The 17,530-nt window shown below is 39.8% G+C and overlaps 1 protein-coding gene across 1 annotated transcript in view; it reads right to left on the reverse strand.

The window, feature by feature from the left end:
• The window catches only part of lrp1bb (low density lipoprotein receptor-related protein 1Bb), a 222,588-nt gene that overhangs the window by 122,551 nt on the left and 82,507 nt on the right, over positions 1–17,530 (reverse strand). The window contains exons 4-7 of the mRNA XM_047337429.1: positions 5,849–5,968; positions 5,045–5,173; positions 2,833–3,090; positions 1,975–2,137 (exon numbers count right to left, since the gene is read on the reverse strand). Of these exons, the coding sequence (XP_047193385.1) occupies positions 1,975–2,137; positions 2,833–3,090; positions 5,045–5,173; positions 5,849–5,968 (670 nt within the window). The remainder of the gene's footprint in view (positions 1–1,974; positions 2,138–2,832; positions 3,091–5,044; positions 5,174–5,848; positions 5,969–17,530) is intronic.

Consider the following 17,530-nt stretch of genomic DNA (forward strand, 5'->3'; position numbering starts at 1 on the left):
GTTTTAGTCAAATGAGTCAACAACTATTTGATGGATGGCCATTCAAATTGGCACAGACATTCATGGCACCGATGGGACACATTTTGGTGAGACCCTCTCGAACAATCATCAGGCACCTGATGTATATGGTGAGACAAATTAGTAGTCTATAATCTATTGTATATAAATATAGTTGTCATGCAATACCTGGCTGACTCAATTTTGCTATTAGCAGACAGTACATCATTTAGGCTTGACTAATTTAGCCAACATGACTGTATTTTTTTGAAAAACAAAGTACATCCTTACACGTCACAGGCATAAACTAAAATGGGAATCAGGAAGTGTCGCTTTTGTAGCGATAACAAGTTTAAGCCAATGAACCATGAAAGAAGAAAAGGTTGACCGTCAAAAGCTTTCCAATGGCAAAAAAAAAAAAAAGCGTCAAACCCGAGCATACTCTATAAACACCTCATCACGCCACGCTCCTGTAACACCTCCTTGATTTCTTTTTGTTTTCACTCCATTGCTCCAGGCTGACAGACCTCTCTCAGGCTCCTAATTTTTTTCTTTTTTTCAGAAACAGAAAAGAAACAGAGGCAACTATGTCTCTCCAATTAGAGTCAGGAAGAAGCATTGTTACACTTCTGCGTCTGATACTGTCACTCTAACCTGCAGCCTGCATGTCCAACTCCCCTTTGTGCCAGCAGCCTATATCCATGATTCCATCCTTCTATACAAACAGAAGAATAGACACTTGTATGTGTGTGTGTGTGTGTGTGTGTGTGTGTGTGTGTGTGTGTGTGTGTGTGTGTGTGTGTGTGCGCGTTGTGTGTGGTTCCATCAAAAAGCACTGAAAAAAACAAACAACCTGACTTATCCGAGGTGATTCACAGGGAGCCAGCTTAAGTAGAAACTCTTAACCTAAAATATATGAATCATTAGGCATAAAGCTTTCCAGTGGCTGACCAGCATTTAATGAGGACAAAAAGATGTTGCTGCCTAAATCTAGACTGTCCATCTTATCACCAAACCAGCAGTTAATTATTTCATGGACCCGGTGGATTGTAAGCAAAGCTGTTGAATCAAAGTATGGCTTTTAATCTTGAAATCCACCAAGACCAAGTTGTTGTTACTAATGTTTGGAGGTGGATATACTGTGTTAAAAATGTCAAGTCCTAGTGACACACACTTTTGTTTTTAAGAAGAGGTGTATCATTATCATCAATTTACAGTGTATGCAAATTACCACTATCTCAGTAAGACTTAATTCTCAAATACTTGCACTGACCCCGAGGTACCTGTCCTTGTTTGCTCGCAATATAAAGACTCTTATCTTCCCTTGCTCAATAAAAATAAAAGCCCCCAAAAGACTGTGCTGGTGATAACTGGTTCACATTCTGGTACTCCTGGTGCATGCGATTTATTGAAATTATTTGGCAGTTTTGTGCTTTTGCGCAACAACATTGGAAACTGCCAAGAAACCTACATAATAAGTTCTGCAACACAGTCAACATCCATGTGACTGTCAACCACATGCTGTACATGTCTCAGTTTTGACTGTGCACGGAATTGGAATCTTTTTTTAAATGTTTTATCCCACAGTTGCTATGTTTTTTTGTGTGTCTGATCTCAACAGAGACAAAACTCGTGTAATGGAAAGTCCTGCAGGGGAATTTTTTTACTGAGGGATGTGGGGCGAAATCAGTGAATACAAATGAATGTCTAGACATCTGAAGCTGTCAACAGCTATCCACCAAATTACACAGCTCAAAGAGAAAAGGGCTGAGTCGAAGGACAGGGAATCATTTAAATCCCTCCATTGTAGCTCCCTCATATTCCTCCAGACAAGTCAATTGTTATGCATAGTAAATGTTCTTTATTCTTATTCTTCCATGATTTTTTTCTCCTTTTTTTTGCTTAACAAACGATGCATGATGATAAATGAGCCTTCCGGGGCTTTCAGAGTAATTTTGTAGGCTGCAGAAAACTCACCCCATGAGAGGATCCAGAGCTATTCCTTTAGGATTAAGTAGGTCTAGTTGGAGGATTGTGACACACGTGTCCCCGCCGTGGTCACAGACGAATATCTTGTCAGTGACACGATCAACAAAATAGTAGTTTCCGGTCAGCCAGTCAATGGCCATCTGCTCCACATCTGCAATGGAACAAACCAGAGTTAGAGTCTAAATATATATATATATATATATATAGTGGTACATGCCATGACAATATTTTCATCTTGATGTGTGAAATTGGTGCAGTGGATGTTTGACCTTTACCACAGACACTTGGAATCCTAATAGGCACCTACAACCTGGTATTATTATAATCTCCTATGATGCAGCTGTTTCATTTCATTTCTTTTCCAGTTCCAGTATTAAACTGCAATCACAGCATCTGTTTTGGCTTTGGACTCACAGGCAAAATGTACAAAAATGGAAACCATGAATACCCGTAAAAAAAAAACATGCACAATTAATGCCATGTGTTTGAGAATCTGAACAAGATCAACTGAGTAGAGGAAAAAAAATAACACTGTTGCTTATATAGCCTGCATGTTTGAAAAACTGCTGTAAGATAATAAGGTGTGCAACACCACCCACTGATTCTAACCTGCCTTCAACCACGCAGATAATGACAAGACAGGGAGTGTGGGCTCGAAGGCAAGAGTGTGTGAGACAAAAAGAGAGAAAGCGAAGGAAGGGGGAGTGTGTGTGTGTGTGTGTGAGCGCTGTGTCTGCTCTTTCTATATTCTTTGGTGAAAGTGTTAATAATATAACAGGTAATTACTAGAAATGCATCAGGAAATTAAAGGAAAAATGAGTGTAAGGAGAACAGCCGAAAACATACGTTGCAAACTTTGTTGTGTTTTTATTTCCTGTTCCCGTGTGAATCCTCGCAGATTCCTCATTTCAGCACAACGGAGCTGCCCAGAGGACTCCGTCGACAGGACCCAGCACACACTCTCCTGCTTGTGCTGGAAATCCAGCGCCAGAGTTCCATTTGCACTCAAAGACCGCATGGGCTTGAGGCCTGTCCCGTTCAGATGGGTGATGACAATACGATCTGGGCCACCAATGAGAAGCACTGCACGGCTGTCACCAGGATCTGGAGTGGGAAATATGGAAGAATTGTTTTCTTTCTTTGTTTCAAAAGGACAATTTTTATTACATCAAGAGACTAACGAGACCTCAGTGAATAGAGGGGAAATCATTTCTAAATACCGACTTCAATAAAAGCCAAAATACTTTTGAGGAACACAAAACCATGGAAAAGGAAAAACAGAAAAACAACAAGTATGCCATGATTAAACCATGCAGACTCACAGAAAGGGAAAACAATACAGAAGGACTAGGTCTAATTTAACTGAACAGCAACAGAGCAATCAAACAAAAGTGGTTTTCAGAGTTATGCGATTTGAAATTACAAAACAAGGAATATTAACATCAACTCAGGTAGCAGACTTTTTCCAAGTCCCCCCTGCAGGGACATGTGGCAGGAGTGTCAACGGTGGCAAAAAAATATAAAAGCTGTTCTGATGTAGCTTATTGTTCTTTTGTAATCGACCTCCGCTGTTGTCCAAAACCTTTACACCAGATTAACTGGTACTACATTTTTACATTGAATGTGGGCACATTTTTTGGACATCATCCACTGCCATGAATACTCTGTGTATCAATCTGCAGCTACAAATAGTCCCCAGTAAATGCAGTATCTACTACTCTTTGAAAAATAAAATATTTACCAAAAAGCTACCGTCCCTAGCTGGTTAAGAAATTATCTCTACTTAAAATGAAATAATATTCAGGACCTATTTTTAAAAGCTTTAGATTTTGAATAGGAATAAAGGGGGCTTGGGACTGAGTGAGACAGTCTAGTCAGACATTTCTACTCTTTACATGGAAATTGTTTGAATCAAAAATACAGCCTTGTTCTTAAAGAGAGCTGTGGTGGGTCTGCTATTTGGATATTCACACAATGAGTGTCATTAAATACATTCTGCAAGAGTCAGATTAATGCAACATAAAATTATCCCAACCTCTATGGTATGTAATGTGACACCTGACATGATTCAGTGAAGCACATGATAAAGAAGACATGAAAACCATCAGTGGAGTCAGATTTACAAACAACTGTACAATAGAACAAAAAAAGTATACCTCTCTCTTTAGTCTGAGCCAAATGAGAAGAGATTAAATCAAGATTAAATCCCCGACACGCCTCCAAAAATCTGCGCTGTAGAGTTTTAACTTCAATCTTACACTCGGCACATTAATATGTTTTTCATACCCTACTGCTCCTCATCTTTTGGCCTCAGAGAGCTCTATTTCAATTTATATTCATAAGCTTTTACAACTAATGGTAACCCCATAGTTATCGCCGCACCACTATCGCTCTCTGCTAAATTAATATTAATGCATGTGAGCATTGGGTTCAGTTAAGTTTATGGGTAATCATATTCAGTTTATTCCTGGTAGGACACCAGTCACATTGATTAAAAGCTGCGACGGCGGAGTTCTCCACAGCTCGGTGTGTTGGGCCTCCAGCCATCTTCAACCAATACAGTGTATGCCATAGTGAAAACACCCTAAAAAGAGCTGCTTCAGTTTATGGTTAAGTACAAGTATATATTGCACAAGGTTAAAGCTTGTACTTGTGGATGGCGGACCACCAAAACAATACCCCTTTTGGTTGTTTTATTTCTAAGTGGCCTGTTTTACTCATCAGGACAGATTTGTTACCAGCGTCGGGCATTAACATAAATCAGGTTGACGCTGGGCATTGTCTCTGCACAAAACACTCCAGACTGCTTCCACTTAAAGTCTCATGCTCATTAATTTTATCATTATCCCTGCCTGACCACGTCTGCCCAGTCCTGTGTGGGTGATCGATGTGGTCACTGGTAAACCACATTAATCTTACCCAACCAACAGTGGTGAGCACCTTGGCGATGATAAGCTATAGAATTCTACTCTGGTTGAATAAAAAAATTAGAAATATTATTAGAAATGAAAAAATACATACTATGCAGATTGGGTCTCGATGCAAGTGTGCCGCTCACCTTGTTTGGCTCTGCACGATATCCCGTCAGGCTGTAGGATGTATCCCTCTGTGCAGCTGCATCTGTATGACCCGTAGGTGTTCGTGCAGGTTTGGCTGCATGCGCCATATATGGCACATTCATCATGATCTTATGGAGGAAAAAAGGAAGAGAGTCATTTGTAACAAATTAGGTGTGCTCAAACGTGACCCAAATACATAAAGTATACTTAATGTATGAGGCCTCACTCTGGAACCTCAGGAATAATTACTTTTAAAACCAATGAGCCTTTTTGTGTGTGTGTGTGTGTGTGTGTGTGTGTGTGTGTCAAATTCAGGAAAAGGATCAAATTCAGGAACCACTGCTACTTTGTCGAAACCTTTTCTTTCCAGAACGATGCCGTTGGTGGAAGGTACATGCAAGAGTCCAAGTAAGACACTACAACTCTCGAGACAGGAAAAATCATCCTTGCTGGCTGTCAGAAACCCTGCTCATAACAAAAGCATAAATAAGGAGAGAAAGAGACAGGGAGAAACTGTGTTCTCTGTATGTAATGTGTGTGTGTGTGTGTGTGTGTGTGTGTGTGTGTGTGTGTGTGTGTGTGTGTGTGTGTGTGTGTGTGTGTGTGTGTGTGTTATGGGTGTAATGCACTGAAGATAAGGCCCTGCTTGCAGACAGATGGTTCTCATATACCCAGCACCTCCTGCTTATTCATCTGAAGGAAGTCTGGCTGAGGGCAAGAGGAGAGATGGGGGCGGGGAAGGGGGGGAGGAAAAGGCATCTAGGGCTCCATGGCAGGCGGCCCCCACCAGCACGGAATCGTACCTCTGCAGCTCGTCCCGTCCTCGCCGACCTCGAAGCCGTCAGCGCAGAAACAGAAGGTGCCGTTTCTCGTCATGACGCAGCCGTAGCGGCACCTGAGCTCATGGCAGGCTGACAGGAGCTCTGCAGGGGGAAAGGGGGAAAAGTCAAGATTGGAGGAAAAAAGGGTATGAAAGGGTAGGTGGAGATGGAAATTACTTTTTGATTTTCCTCTTTTCTTGGCTCTTTCGGTCACAACTGCTCCCTTGTCATTTGGCAAAAAAACAGCAGCAACAACAACAACAACGACGAAAACAACGCTAACGATCACTAGTTTGAAACTGTTGTTTTGTTAGACAAGAGTTTTTCGGTGAAAAGAACTGAAGGAAATACCTTGAATACTGCAGACAGGTGGGGAGTAAAAAGTTGTTTGTCAGTGTAGAGTGTTAATGACACTAAACTTGAAGTTTCATAATTGCCATTAAAATTGTAACCCAGCAGTCAAAGTCATCTGAGCAGAAAGATTCAAACGTATTACCATCCGTGCCTTGTAGTCGTAGTCATTTGGCAAATTGATTGACAGGTAGCAGCCCTCATGAAATGCCAACATTGTCATTTCCCATGAATTCTCTGAATGTTGTGATTGGCGATGGTGCTCTGTCTAGCACTAATCTTGAGACAGAAATGAACAAAGAACAGCTAATTATGGCTTGATGAATGTTCAGCAGAATAAATGGCATATTTGAAAAAGCCTCAAAAAGCAAAGGCTTGAACGGCACAAAGATTGATATACCATTGTTGAACATTAATTTAGATAAAGGCTTGCATTGATTGTCCTTGGTCTTTCCTGTGATAACCAGTTCAAGATGTTATATGAAATGCTACTGCGGCAAGACAAATATGTATTTCTTGACAGGCTGTATTTAAATTCAACAACCTAGTGGGAGCTGAACCACAATCAAAGCTTCAGTTATCATTAGTTTCTGAATAAAAACACTGCGGCTGTGGTTTGGATTTTGAAGAGTTGGAATTATGTGATGTCAGTGGATCAGGCAATTTTTAAACACAGAGTTATCAGAAGTCTTTTTTTTTTTCCTGTAAAGTATCTAGACTTCTCAGTAGCTCACTGACACATTAAGATGGATGGCGCCATTGGATTGTTTGGAGAGCAATGGATGCTGCAAATCTTACAGAATGTTTTGTTGTCGAGCAATATGTCAACTGATAATCATAAAAGCGGTTTAATGGTGAAGGGAAATAAGAATATAACAACGAAATATGCGTGTGACTAACAAGCTGGAGCTAGACATGAAACTTCCCGGCAAATGTATATAACCAGAGCTACACTTCCTTACTGTTGTTTATCTCTATTAAGATCAGTGGGGGGTTTTTTTCTTCTTCTTAAAGTTCTTTTTTGGGCAATTTTAAGCCTTTGATGATAGGAGAGGAGAGTCCAGCGTGAAGGGGGAGAGAGAACGGGTGATGACATTCAGCAAAGGGCCACAGGTCTGAACCAAACCCGGGCTGCTGCAGAAGACTCAGTTCTCATGGGGCGCCCACTCAGCCAGGTGAGCTCCTGCGGCATTCCCCAAAAGGGATTTTATTAATTACACAGTGAAACTAAAAAATAGTTCTGAACCTCAACCCACATCTTTGTAGGTTTTAGACCAGTTTGAAATTGTATGATTAGAATTTTTTATTATTACTTTTTTGATTATGAATGTGTGAACAATGACAAGCAAAGGGAAAATCAGCTATTGGAATTTTGAAGGGTTGAATTCAAAGGCCAAACATTAGGATGCATAGTTTCAATGCAAAAAAATCCAGTCATTCAAATGTGAAGTGTTCGATTCAGAGACAAAAAAGGCATAGGCATGATTTAAAAAAAAAAAATCATTATTACAAATGCAATGCCTTTTAAATCCAATTCTGGTGAGACAGATCTCCCTCTATAACAGGGTGCAGAATAATAGCCCTGCTACCTTTAACAGCTTCAGAGGGGGGCTGAGATGGAACTTCACGGTGAACTGAATGTTTATTTGGTTTTCATATAGTGCTCAGAGGAGCTGTACCTGACAGAGGGTTGAGTGGAAAATGATTGAAATTTCATTTTTAGGGCTTTTTTGGGGAGGATGATAGAGAACAGGCAAACACAAAAGTATTAGATGGTTAAAGCCCAGTAGCCTTTGGTCCTCAATGACCAGAGAGAGCCTGCACTTTGATATTTACTTATACTCCTCACTAGCACGTAGGTATAGGGAAGGATTGGCGGGGTAGAAAAAGAGCTGCAGCTGAAAAAAAGATAAAGAGTCTCTGGAAGCACAGTATTTCAGCAAGGCATTGCTTTGATGTGATTAAATGATGTGTTGTTGACATTAATCATTCTGTGGTTATTCTCTACTTCATTATTCTATACAATTGCGACAAGTAGAGGTTTTCCTACACCACTACTGTGCAAGCATTCACCCAAAGTTTCCGGGTGAAGTTTAAACATGCAAAATAAGACTCTGTACTAGAGAAGACATGACAATAAAATAATGAACCCAAGTTATAATGATAACATTTTTAATTTCACCATACTCAAATACATATTACTGCTATAAAGAAAACACTTATTTAAACTAAATATATAGAGAAATTAAAGAAATATATACAATGTGGTCCAGTCAAATTTGACTTTTGGTACGCACAGTGATGTTTTGTCTATGCAAATTAAAAACAGTTATTTCATTGAAATATAACCCGCCCTTTTTCCCAGTAAATTCTATAAATGTATGTGAATAAGGGTAAAATTACTAAAATAGAGTTGTTGTCATGTGAGGGAAAATTTACGATTAGATTTCTTATTTTGAGAGCAATTTCAAACCTGCAAACGTGCGTTTGCTGCTCAGGCTCAGTGTAAGATACCACTGTTTTTTTGTATCAACACATATTTGTTGTTATGGGAAGGCTCATCTCAGCACATCTTGAGTCAGAATGCAAAGTTCGTTTGCAAGGAATGGAAAGTTAACTGAGTAAGGTGCAGCTCAAATAAAAGGAAGAGAGGAAAAGCATGCATACAAAAATACACCAGCACTCAGCAATACACAGAATGGTAACTTTCTGGCTCTGCCCATAATTCTAAAATGAATTTTCAGCTCAATTTAACAAGACACCATTAAAGTTTCACCCTCTGAGAATGAAAGTAACAGTCATTATGTTCACATTTTCAATGTAATGATTATGACACAACATAAAACAACTGCATCTCTCTTGGATTGTTCAGCTCTGAATAACCCATGTTTAACTAGGAATTACCTTACAGGGGTAAATTAGAAACACTTTCTTTCCCCTTGAAAAACTCCAAATCAGAATAAAAGCCATAGTTTGCTATTTCCACAAGGCCGACAAAAGTCTGAATTAGAAGACTAACTACAATAGTTTTCAACATTACTGTCCTAGTTTCTGTCATCACTTTGATTGAATGTTTTTTGGTGTCTGCACCTTGACAAACTGTTACTGCAGCGAACAATGAGACTGGACAATGAGACACAGGGGTAACATGGGGTAAGTTCAGTTATCAGAAAAACCACACACTACATGGTACTTGAAGTGTCAGCTAAATATCACATACGTCGCTGTATCTGATGCTGCATTCAAAGTACATTCTCTGTGAATATGACTAAAAGCTGAGAAAGGAAAAACATTCATGTCAAGTCGATTCAGAGGACGAGGAAAGGTTTTTAGCTATTTGTGGCTTATGTGGAGTGAGACTGTGTGGCGGACATATTGGGGTGGCGGCACTCGTGGCAAAATGGAGCGATGTAAATCTCTAGAGTGAAATGACAAAACGGCGAATATAATCGGCCGTCATCATGGCTGGGGGAAAAAGGGGGCGCAGGTTGAAAATAACCACAATAACACCTTGCTACTAAGAGCCTCGTGCGATGCATTGTCACTGTCTGACATCTTTCTGAAGCATTAGCATTTGAATGGCTCAGTATCAACAGACTTTCTCTGCACTGTGTGTCACTCAAAACCAAGAAAAACAATGGCTTCCGAGAAACAGGTTTACTGATTGGCTGGCTATTATGGTGGCTGTACAGTGGGAGTGTTATAAAAGCTGCATATACCCTCTCTGCTAACTTAATATTGATCTGTGTGTAAGTCAGGTTTGATTTTTCATATATACAGTGGAGGGACAGGAATTAACAGGACATAGGTAATATAGATAGATACTATAGGGGCTGTGTGATGGTGACATATAGTTATGTATAATGTACACTGATATTTCTCCAGTTCCTGTTACTATTGTTTTGCACCCTGCGTGGATGAGGGTGCGTGTAGTGGGGTGATTTATGTAGGATTGCCATTTTGATAAGCGCTACAATTAAGAACAATATAGTGTATCTAATATATGTGGTTACAGTAAATCCCAGTGCTACACTGACTTCTTAGCATGTCTCCATGAGAAATGATTACAACTGTGAAAAGGCTTAGGCACATAAAATGTTGGCCAGTTAAGTATTTTGAGGTAGTATACTTTGTTAAAAACTTTGTCAGCCTTTGACATGTGGTTCAAAAAACTGACGCCATTGCAGCCATCTCTGTTTATTGTTTCTCAAAGCGTGAGTGTGGTCCTCATCTGACCTGTGTATTATCATTATTCATCGCGCGGTAAGGTAACTAGCACCCTTCCCTGTTGTGAAGCAGTATGCAAAATGATTACATGCTGGGCTGCAGATATTCAAAACTAATCCTTATATCAGCTCAAAGACGCTAGATGATCATCCTTCCCTCTTGGCAAACACAGAGGGCTGCAGGGAATGTATATCTGCCGCTGAGCCTGCTTGATGCTTTTCATTTATCTAGAGCTATGCAGTGCATCCACCGAGGCCATGAGTCAACAGAGAAATGTATGTAGTAGCCTGTAGACACTATGGTGTGCAAATATGCTATGTGGCGAAGAGATACACCCTGGTTAACTCGCTAAAGCTTTTTGTTTTCTGTCATTTATAATCTAACTTATTATTATTATAAGCTCTATTAGAGGCAGTAGAAGAAAACATTTTTTTAAACTATCCCTGATAGATGACTCGTGAGGCATAATACAGCTGTGAAAGACACCGGCAAAAAAGAATACAATTAAATTGTAAATTTTAAGCACACAGCTGAGAGACAGCATATTCATTTTTTCAATTATCTCCTCCAATAAGAACAATAACTGCACCTTCTGCAAAGTCACGGCTTAAGTTCAGAGCACGTGCAGGAATCTTCATGAGTCGCCCAACAAACAGATGTAACACAGTTAACAATCTGGGCATTGTCATTCAATACCTTTTTTCACAATGTAGGAAACTAGGATTCGTAAAATGTTTGAATTGCTGAAATATGCGGTCCGATGTTATTCAGTCTGAAGCACAGAGGCATATGTGTATTCACAACACAAAGCCCAGTGCTAATTTGCAGTCTACAGCAGTGTAATTTGCTATAATCAGATTTATCAACAGAATGATTGTAGCAATTGCACAAAATTAACTCCATCTGTTTTCACATTATGCCAGGATAAAAAAAAAAGATGGCTAAGATACTGTATGTGAACCTCCAGAACATATGTGCTTAAACTAACACAAAAGCATGAGGTCAAGCTCATTTTAGAGGGGCAACAGTCAATTCAGAGCAGCACAGATTCTGTAAACAATTACAGCATGGTGACAGTAGTAAGAATATCATCATATACTATGACAGCATGAAAAATAAACCTCCCAAAGAAATAGAGATGATTGTTATATATTGTTTTTTTCATGCAGATCATGATTTGAAACTGGTTTGCTGGACAGCTAACCATCATGGAGGGAAAAAAGAATTCCCATATGTATTCAGGTATCTCATGGAATAATGTCACAGTAACTATCCACCAGTTGAAGCTCAGCAGAAGTTGGGTGATCTAAATCTACTACAGAATGACTTCATACTGAAGAAAAAAAGATTATTTTTGGACAGGTCCAGTCACAGATCTTAACCGAAAAGAGATGCTGTTGGATGATCTGAGAGGCGTTCACTGCAGACAGCTGTAGTCCTTTAAAGAGGAACGGTTCAAGAACACTCACAAACGTTAGGTCCGATCTATAACAGAAGCTTCTGTTGGAGGTAGGTTGCTGCTGCCAAAAAGAGGTTCCATCAGTTATTAACATGTATGAAGTGAACCAATCACTCTAGGTTTCCATGGCAGCCAAAATGTCTGTCAAGAGGGGTTCTTCTGAGCGCACGTGTTGACTGCGTTTGCTGCAATTAAAAATAAAATAAGCACATCATCCCATGGGTCAAAGTCAAGGATTAACTTTAGAATGCAAGGACATTGTTCCAGATGGGATTTAAGTGAAGGGGGGAGAAGCAAGCTCCCAGAAAAGAAGTGCGGCGGGAGTAATTATTACTTACATATGAGATTAGATGCGAAATAAATCACTGGCCAGTACAGGTTATGTTAAAATCACCCTACCTCCCTCAGAGAAATAAAATCCAGTCCAAATGTATACTACCTCCACAAATACATAAAAAAAAAAAATATATATATATATATATATATAAAGATATATATATATAAAGATATATATTTCAATGTATTTGTAAATATAATTATTAGTAATTTGAAATGTTGGGATATACAATTCTCTCCAAAGCATCACTGAAACAAAAAGACACCCATCTGACAGAGCACTCAAACAGAAGTTTCTCAGACATTCCACACTCAGCCTAACAGATGGCAGAGTATGAATGGCGACTGTCGCACTGTTTCTCTGCCAAGACAAACAAGAAGCCTTACCATGGGCAAGAACAGACAAACCCTAATTATGTCTTCCCTTCAGGGACGGCTACGGCCTTTGTCTGTGAATAGCCAGCCTTTCCCCAGAATATCGGTTTGCAGGCAAAGCCTGTATTTATTGAACAAAAATAAAAAAGAATGTGCAAACCCAACACAGAAGGTAGCCCCGTGGTTGGCAGAAGGACCTTTAATGAGTGGAATTCCCACACATGAATTAGACACTTAACCCATTGTCCAAGTCTATTGCCATGGTCGGTATCCTCTGGGTGGCAGGAAAGACAAGATTGATTCCACCACGATGAAATTGGGTCATATATTCTCTGGAGTTCAAACATTCAAGGAATGTGGGCAGGGGAATATTATTTCTATAAGATGTGCTATGATTGCAGTGACACAATTTAAGTATTTAGATAGTTATCTGAGAAGCTTAAGTATGTCAGCTTTGATGTGACATGGAGCTGCCTGGATGGTGTAGAAGGTACAACTTCCCCAGAGAAATTGAGAGCTACATGAGCATATACATGCACTTTTCAAAAAATGTAATCCTGCAGCTCAAATGTGACAGTAAATGTTGTTAATCCCTCAAAGCACAATTTGCTGAGGGATTTGAGAACTGGTGCACTGCCAGGCTTCTGACATGCCCTTAAATACTGGAAGAGACATCATGGGTGTGGGTGTAGAAATCTCCCAACAAACAATGAAATTTTAATTCTAACCACTCCTGAGGAAGAAAATCCGCTGTAATAGGATTTGATGACGCCAGATTGTTTCCTCATATTAAGGAAAGTAATGATATGAGTGACAATATCTTTCCAGACTGTGGAAGAACAAAGTAAGACGCGTGAAATATTGATTGCCAGTGTCTGCTGTTGTTTGGGTCTATATTGTTTGTGTTTCTGTCTGTGTGCAGTGGGGCCTGGCAGTCAATCGCAACGAGTGTTACTGGGTGAACAACACTCGGAACGTCAACTCCTCAGACACCAAAGCAAAATGTGACACAACGTGACATCATTTGAGTTTAAAACATGTAATAATTTAGAAACAAATCTTTAAAAAATGACACCCAAATCATCAGATTCATTTGGATGGAAGACTGAAAAAAATAATTACTGTTGAAAATTGCAGCCTCATCTTCTGTGCCTGCGGTGAGGTAGTATAACACATTAAGAGGAAATGGCACATAGTAGCACCGCAGAGAGGAAAGCATTGACTATTTACTGCAAATGTCCTCTCCATTAGAGGAGCAGAATTTAAGAGCTGCATTCATGCCCAGTCATTTTGGAAGAAGAGCGTCACTTATCACAGGCTCGCTCAACCCTGTGACTAAGATGTTGTTATGAAAAGTTAATCAAGCAAGAATTTAATGTTGTTCAGAAATGGCATGTGGGAGGGAAGGTTTGTGTTTGACAGTGTTTATTTTTCAAAGGGGTTCATCGTAAGAAAATAAAACAAAAGTGTATTTCATTGTTTGCTGTATTATTTTTTTTTGTATTAGGAGTCAAAGTCATAGATTGTTATTGCAAAATCCCATCATGCTTTGTGTTAGCCAAAGAAAATGAGGGGCCGGTAATTGCTTTTTTTTTTTTTTTTGCTTCTTTTCAGCCGGTGTTCTCACAAGAAACCTGTAATTCTAAAAATAAAAATCCCCATGCATTCAATCAGTGTATTATCAACAGAAGGCAAACACGTTGCATCTGACAAGTTGTGCTTATTGACATATCATTAATAGCAATAAATGATAAACTGTAATCATGTATTAATGGGGCCACGTTCTAATGCCAGTAACGATGCAAAACAAGAGAAAGTAGGGCTGATGCAGTTTTTGCAATATCACATTTATGCCATCACTTCATAACGTATAGTAAAAATGATTACTGCATCACCGCAAAAGAAAAGCAGAAAAGCACCGGATTGGCAATGCATACCGTGTTATATAGATACATTTTCATAATGATACAGTATTTTTAGACAACATAAAAGATCTCCAAGTTTGTAAGTTGAGTCTTTGCCCCTCTCACTCTCTTTCTCTCAAACACAATGACCCACCTGTCACAGTCAGACTGACCATCGACTACACCGGGAGAACTTCGGCAGGGAGGCAAATTAATCAGAAACTTGGTAGCAGACAGCAGCTGCCCTGTAAGGGCGTCTCCCCAAAACTCACACCACAACCGATCAACTCCAAAACCTAATCATCTGGAGAATCTCCCGAAGCAATATACCCACCCAGTCTAGTTATTTTATACACACACAGACAATTCTTCTTGAAAACCTCCTCCGTGCTCCCAGCTATGCAAAATTAGAAAGATCAATATAAGTGACTTTAAAAGTGAAATGATACAGGTGAAAATTTATTTCATTATTTTCATAGACAGGATGGTGACAAATTAGAAAATGTGCTTCCCTGAAGAGAGTAGCGAATGGAGGGATTTTCACTAAAGCAGCCTTCTTGGACACCCGGTTCTCTCACTTAATCCATCTTTCATCGGAACAGAGAAATCTAGTCTGTGATACATTATCAAAAGAAATGAAGGGACATAAAAGAGACAATGACTGAGGTAGAAAAAGGCAGCTGCCTTGGCTGTGATGGGATGCCTGTCTGGGGACTTGTATAAATCGAGTGACTGAAGTGCCAGGGACACGATTCAGGAGATGCAAGCTCACGTGAGGGAGACTTCTCTCTCTGCAGACGTTGGTGGAGAGATACAGGGTGCAAAAGATACCCCCAACTCTCCAAGCCAGCTCGTAAATATTTGTGTGTATCAGAGACCTCTGTGCGGTTCCTGGTACACGCACACACACACATGTCGTGTTGAAAAGAAAATACCTGTTTGAAAAAAAACATCAAAAGTTCTGAAGGAATAGTAGTAAATAGTTGATGGACTATATTTATATAGAACTTTTTATAGGCTTATTGACCACTCAAAGTGCTTAACAGGACAAGTCACATTCACCCAATTACACACATTCATACAGTACAGCGTTGCTATTTACAGCGCTCACTCATACACGTTCTGCCAGAAGAGCCGACAGAGGCAATTCAGGGTTAAGTGTCTTGCACAAGACCACATGGGCATGTGGACTAGGGAAAAGCTGGGATCGAACCGCCGGCCTTAAGGTTAGTAGACAACCGACTCCACCTCCTGTGCCACAACCGCCCAAGTACTTAAAAGAGGTTAATCTGACCCACATTAATGACGATATTGGACTTCTGATTTGATGTGAGCACTTGAAGTAATGGAGCTGTGTGAGGTTATTAGCATTAGAGGTGATGGACATCATGTTGTTCAAAAAGGCTATGATGTGTGGTTAATGGACTTCCTAATGACTATGGTTCTGCGGTAAAATGTCAGTGGTGAACATGGCTGAATGAATAAAACAACACACATGAAAATAAGTACATCATGTTCACCTGAGTGATTTGGGACCATTACAATCTCAAAATCCCAAGAAAACCTTGTCCAACAATCGCCCACTGGCAAAAGTTTCAGAAAAGCCCCCAAATTACCTCAGGATTTCATCAGCGATATCCTTTGAGACATTATCAAAAAGGACCATGCAAAGGATGTACCACGAAACCAGATGGCCCAGGAAAATGGCAAGGCCTGGTATTTACTACATCATGGAGTGGAGCAAGATTTATCTTGCGTTTTACTGTTCCATAGTTTAACGAACCTCCTGAGCCAAGAGCTGCTTGTGGGGCCAATCTTACTCACATCATTATATTATTGGGAGAGCTTTTACATTTCTTACAAGACCCGCATGCAGGTGTGACAGATAACAAAATAATGTACCATCAAGTTATGGTTGCACCAGATGACTCAAGCTTGTGTTCATTTTTGTTGTGTTTGCCTAATGCTGACACTGAAGAGGACCCAAAGGAGTACAGAAGGTTACTGCACCTGTTTGGTGAAACGCCTTCAGCTAGTTATGCTAGCTTTGCCCTGAAATGACTTGCGAAAGATCACAGCTTGTCCATTATGCAGAAAAATCTGTGGACACTATTATGAGCAACATATATGTGGACGACTACTTGAAATGAGTGCAGACTGAGGCTCAGGTCATAGATTTTAGCCACTTATTGAGAACATACCGGAGAAGGAACATGCAAACGAAACCAAAGACCTTAGTCTAGACCAGTAACTACTAACCATGTGCTTGTACGGGGTACTTAAGGTTCAGCCCACATTGTGGCTAGGACTCAAGATGACAACTATGTCATTGGAAAATATATCTGATGTATTTTGATCAATATTGGTAAAATACGATATTCTCTTTAAAACAGAATATCAAAAATGAAACAGAACCCGAAGAACTTTTGAGTTTTTTTCAAATACTTTGGGTTGGATCCATACACAATTACTTAATTGTTGACCCCTTCTTTTGAAAGTTTGATAGATGGCGATGGTACCTCTTTCCTTGAGCTTGTCCATTCCATGTCAAGCTGTAGAATGTGTGACAAAGTGTTTGTTCCCCTTTGTGTCATTGTCAGCCCTTTGCTCACAACAACACAATAACAAGCCAACAGACCTTCAATCACACCATTGGTCAGAGTTAGCTGTCATACCATATATGACTTGCAGATTTGCAGTTGAAAAGTAGGCTCCTTGCATTTTTATATGTAATCCTGATTTGGTCAGTGAAAGAATAGTGTTAAAATCCAACTGTATTTTTTACAAACTGCAGAAGCAAATCGAGAAAATCGCAGTTCATTTAGACAACTCACACGAAACAAGAGTTGATATTAGACAGTTGAGACAGAACATCGATCAATTTTTCCCCGAGAGCAAACTTGAAAGCTTAGCACAAAGAGAGAGGAGAGATCTGAGGGCAACAAACTTCCCTACTGGGGGAAAACTCGGAATCAGAGCGTACAGTAGGATGAAATGGAATAGTAAGCACCA

The sequence above is a fragment of the Scophthalmus maximus genome, chromosome 14 (genome assembly GCF_022379125.1).
Source record: "Scophthalmus maximus strain ysfricsl-2021 chromosome 14, ASM2237912v1, whole genome shotgun sequence".
Classification (NCBI taxonomy): domain Eukaryota; kingdom Metazoa; phylum Chordata; class Actinopteri; order Pleuronectiformes; family Scophthalmidae; genus Scophthalmus; species Scophthalmus maximus.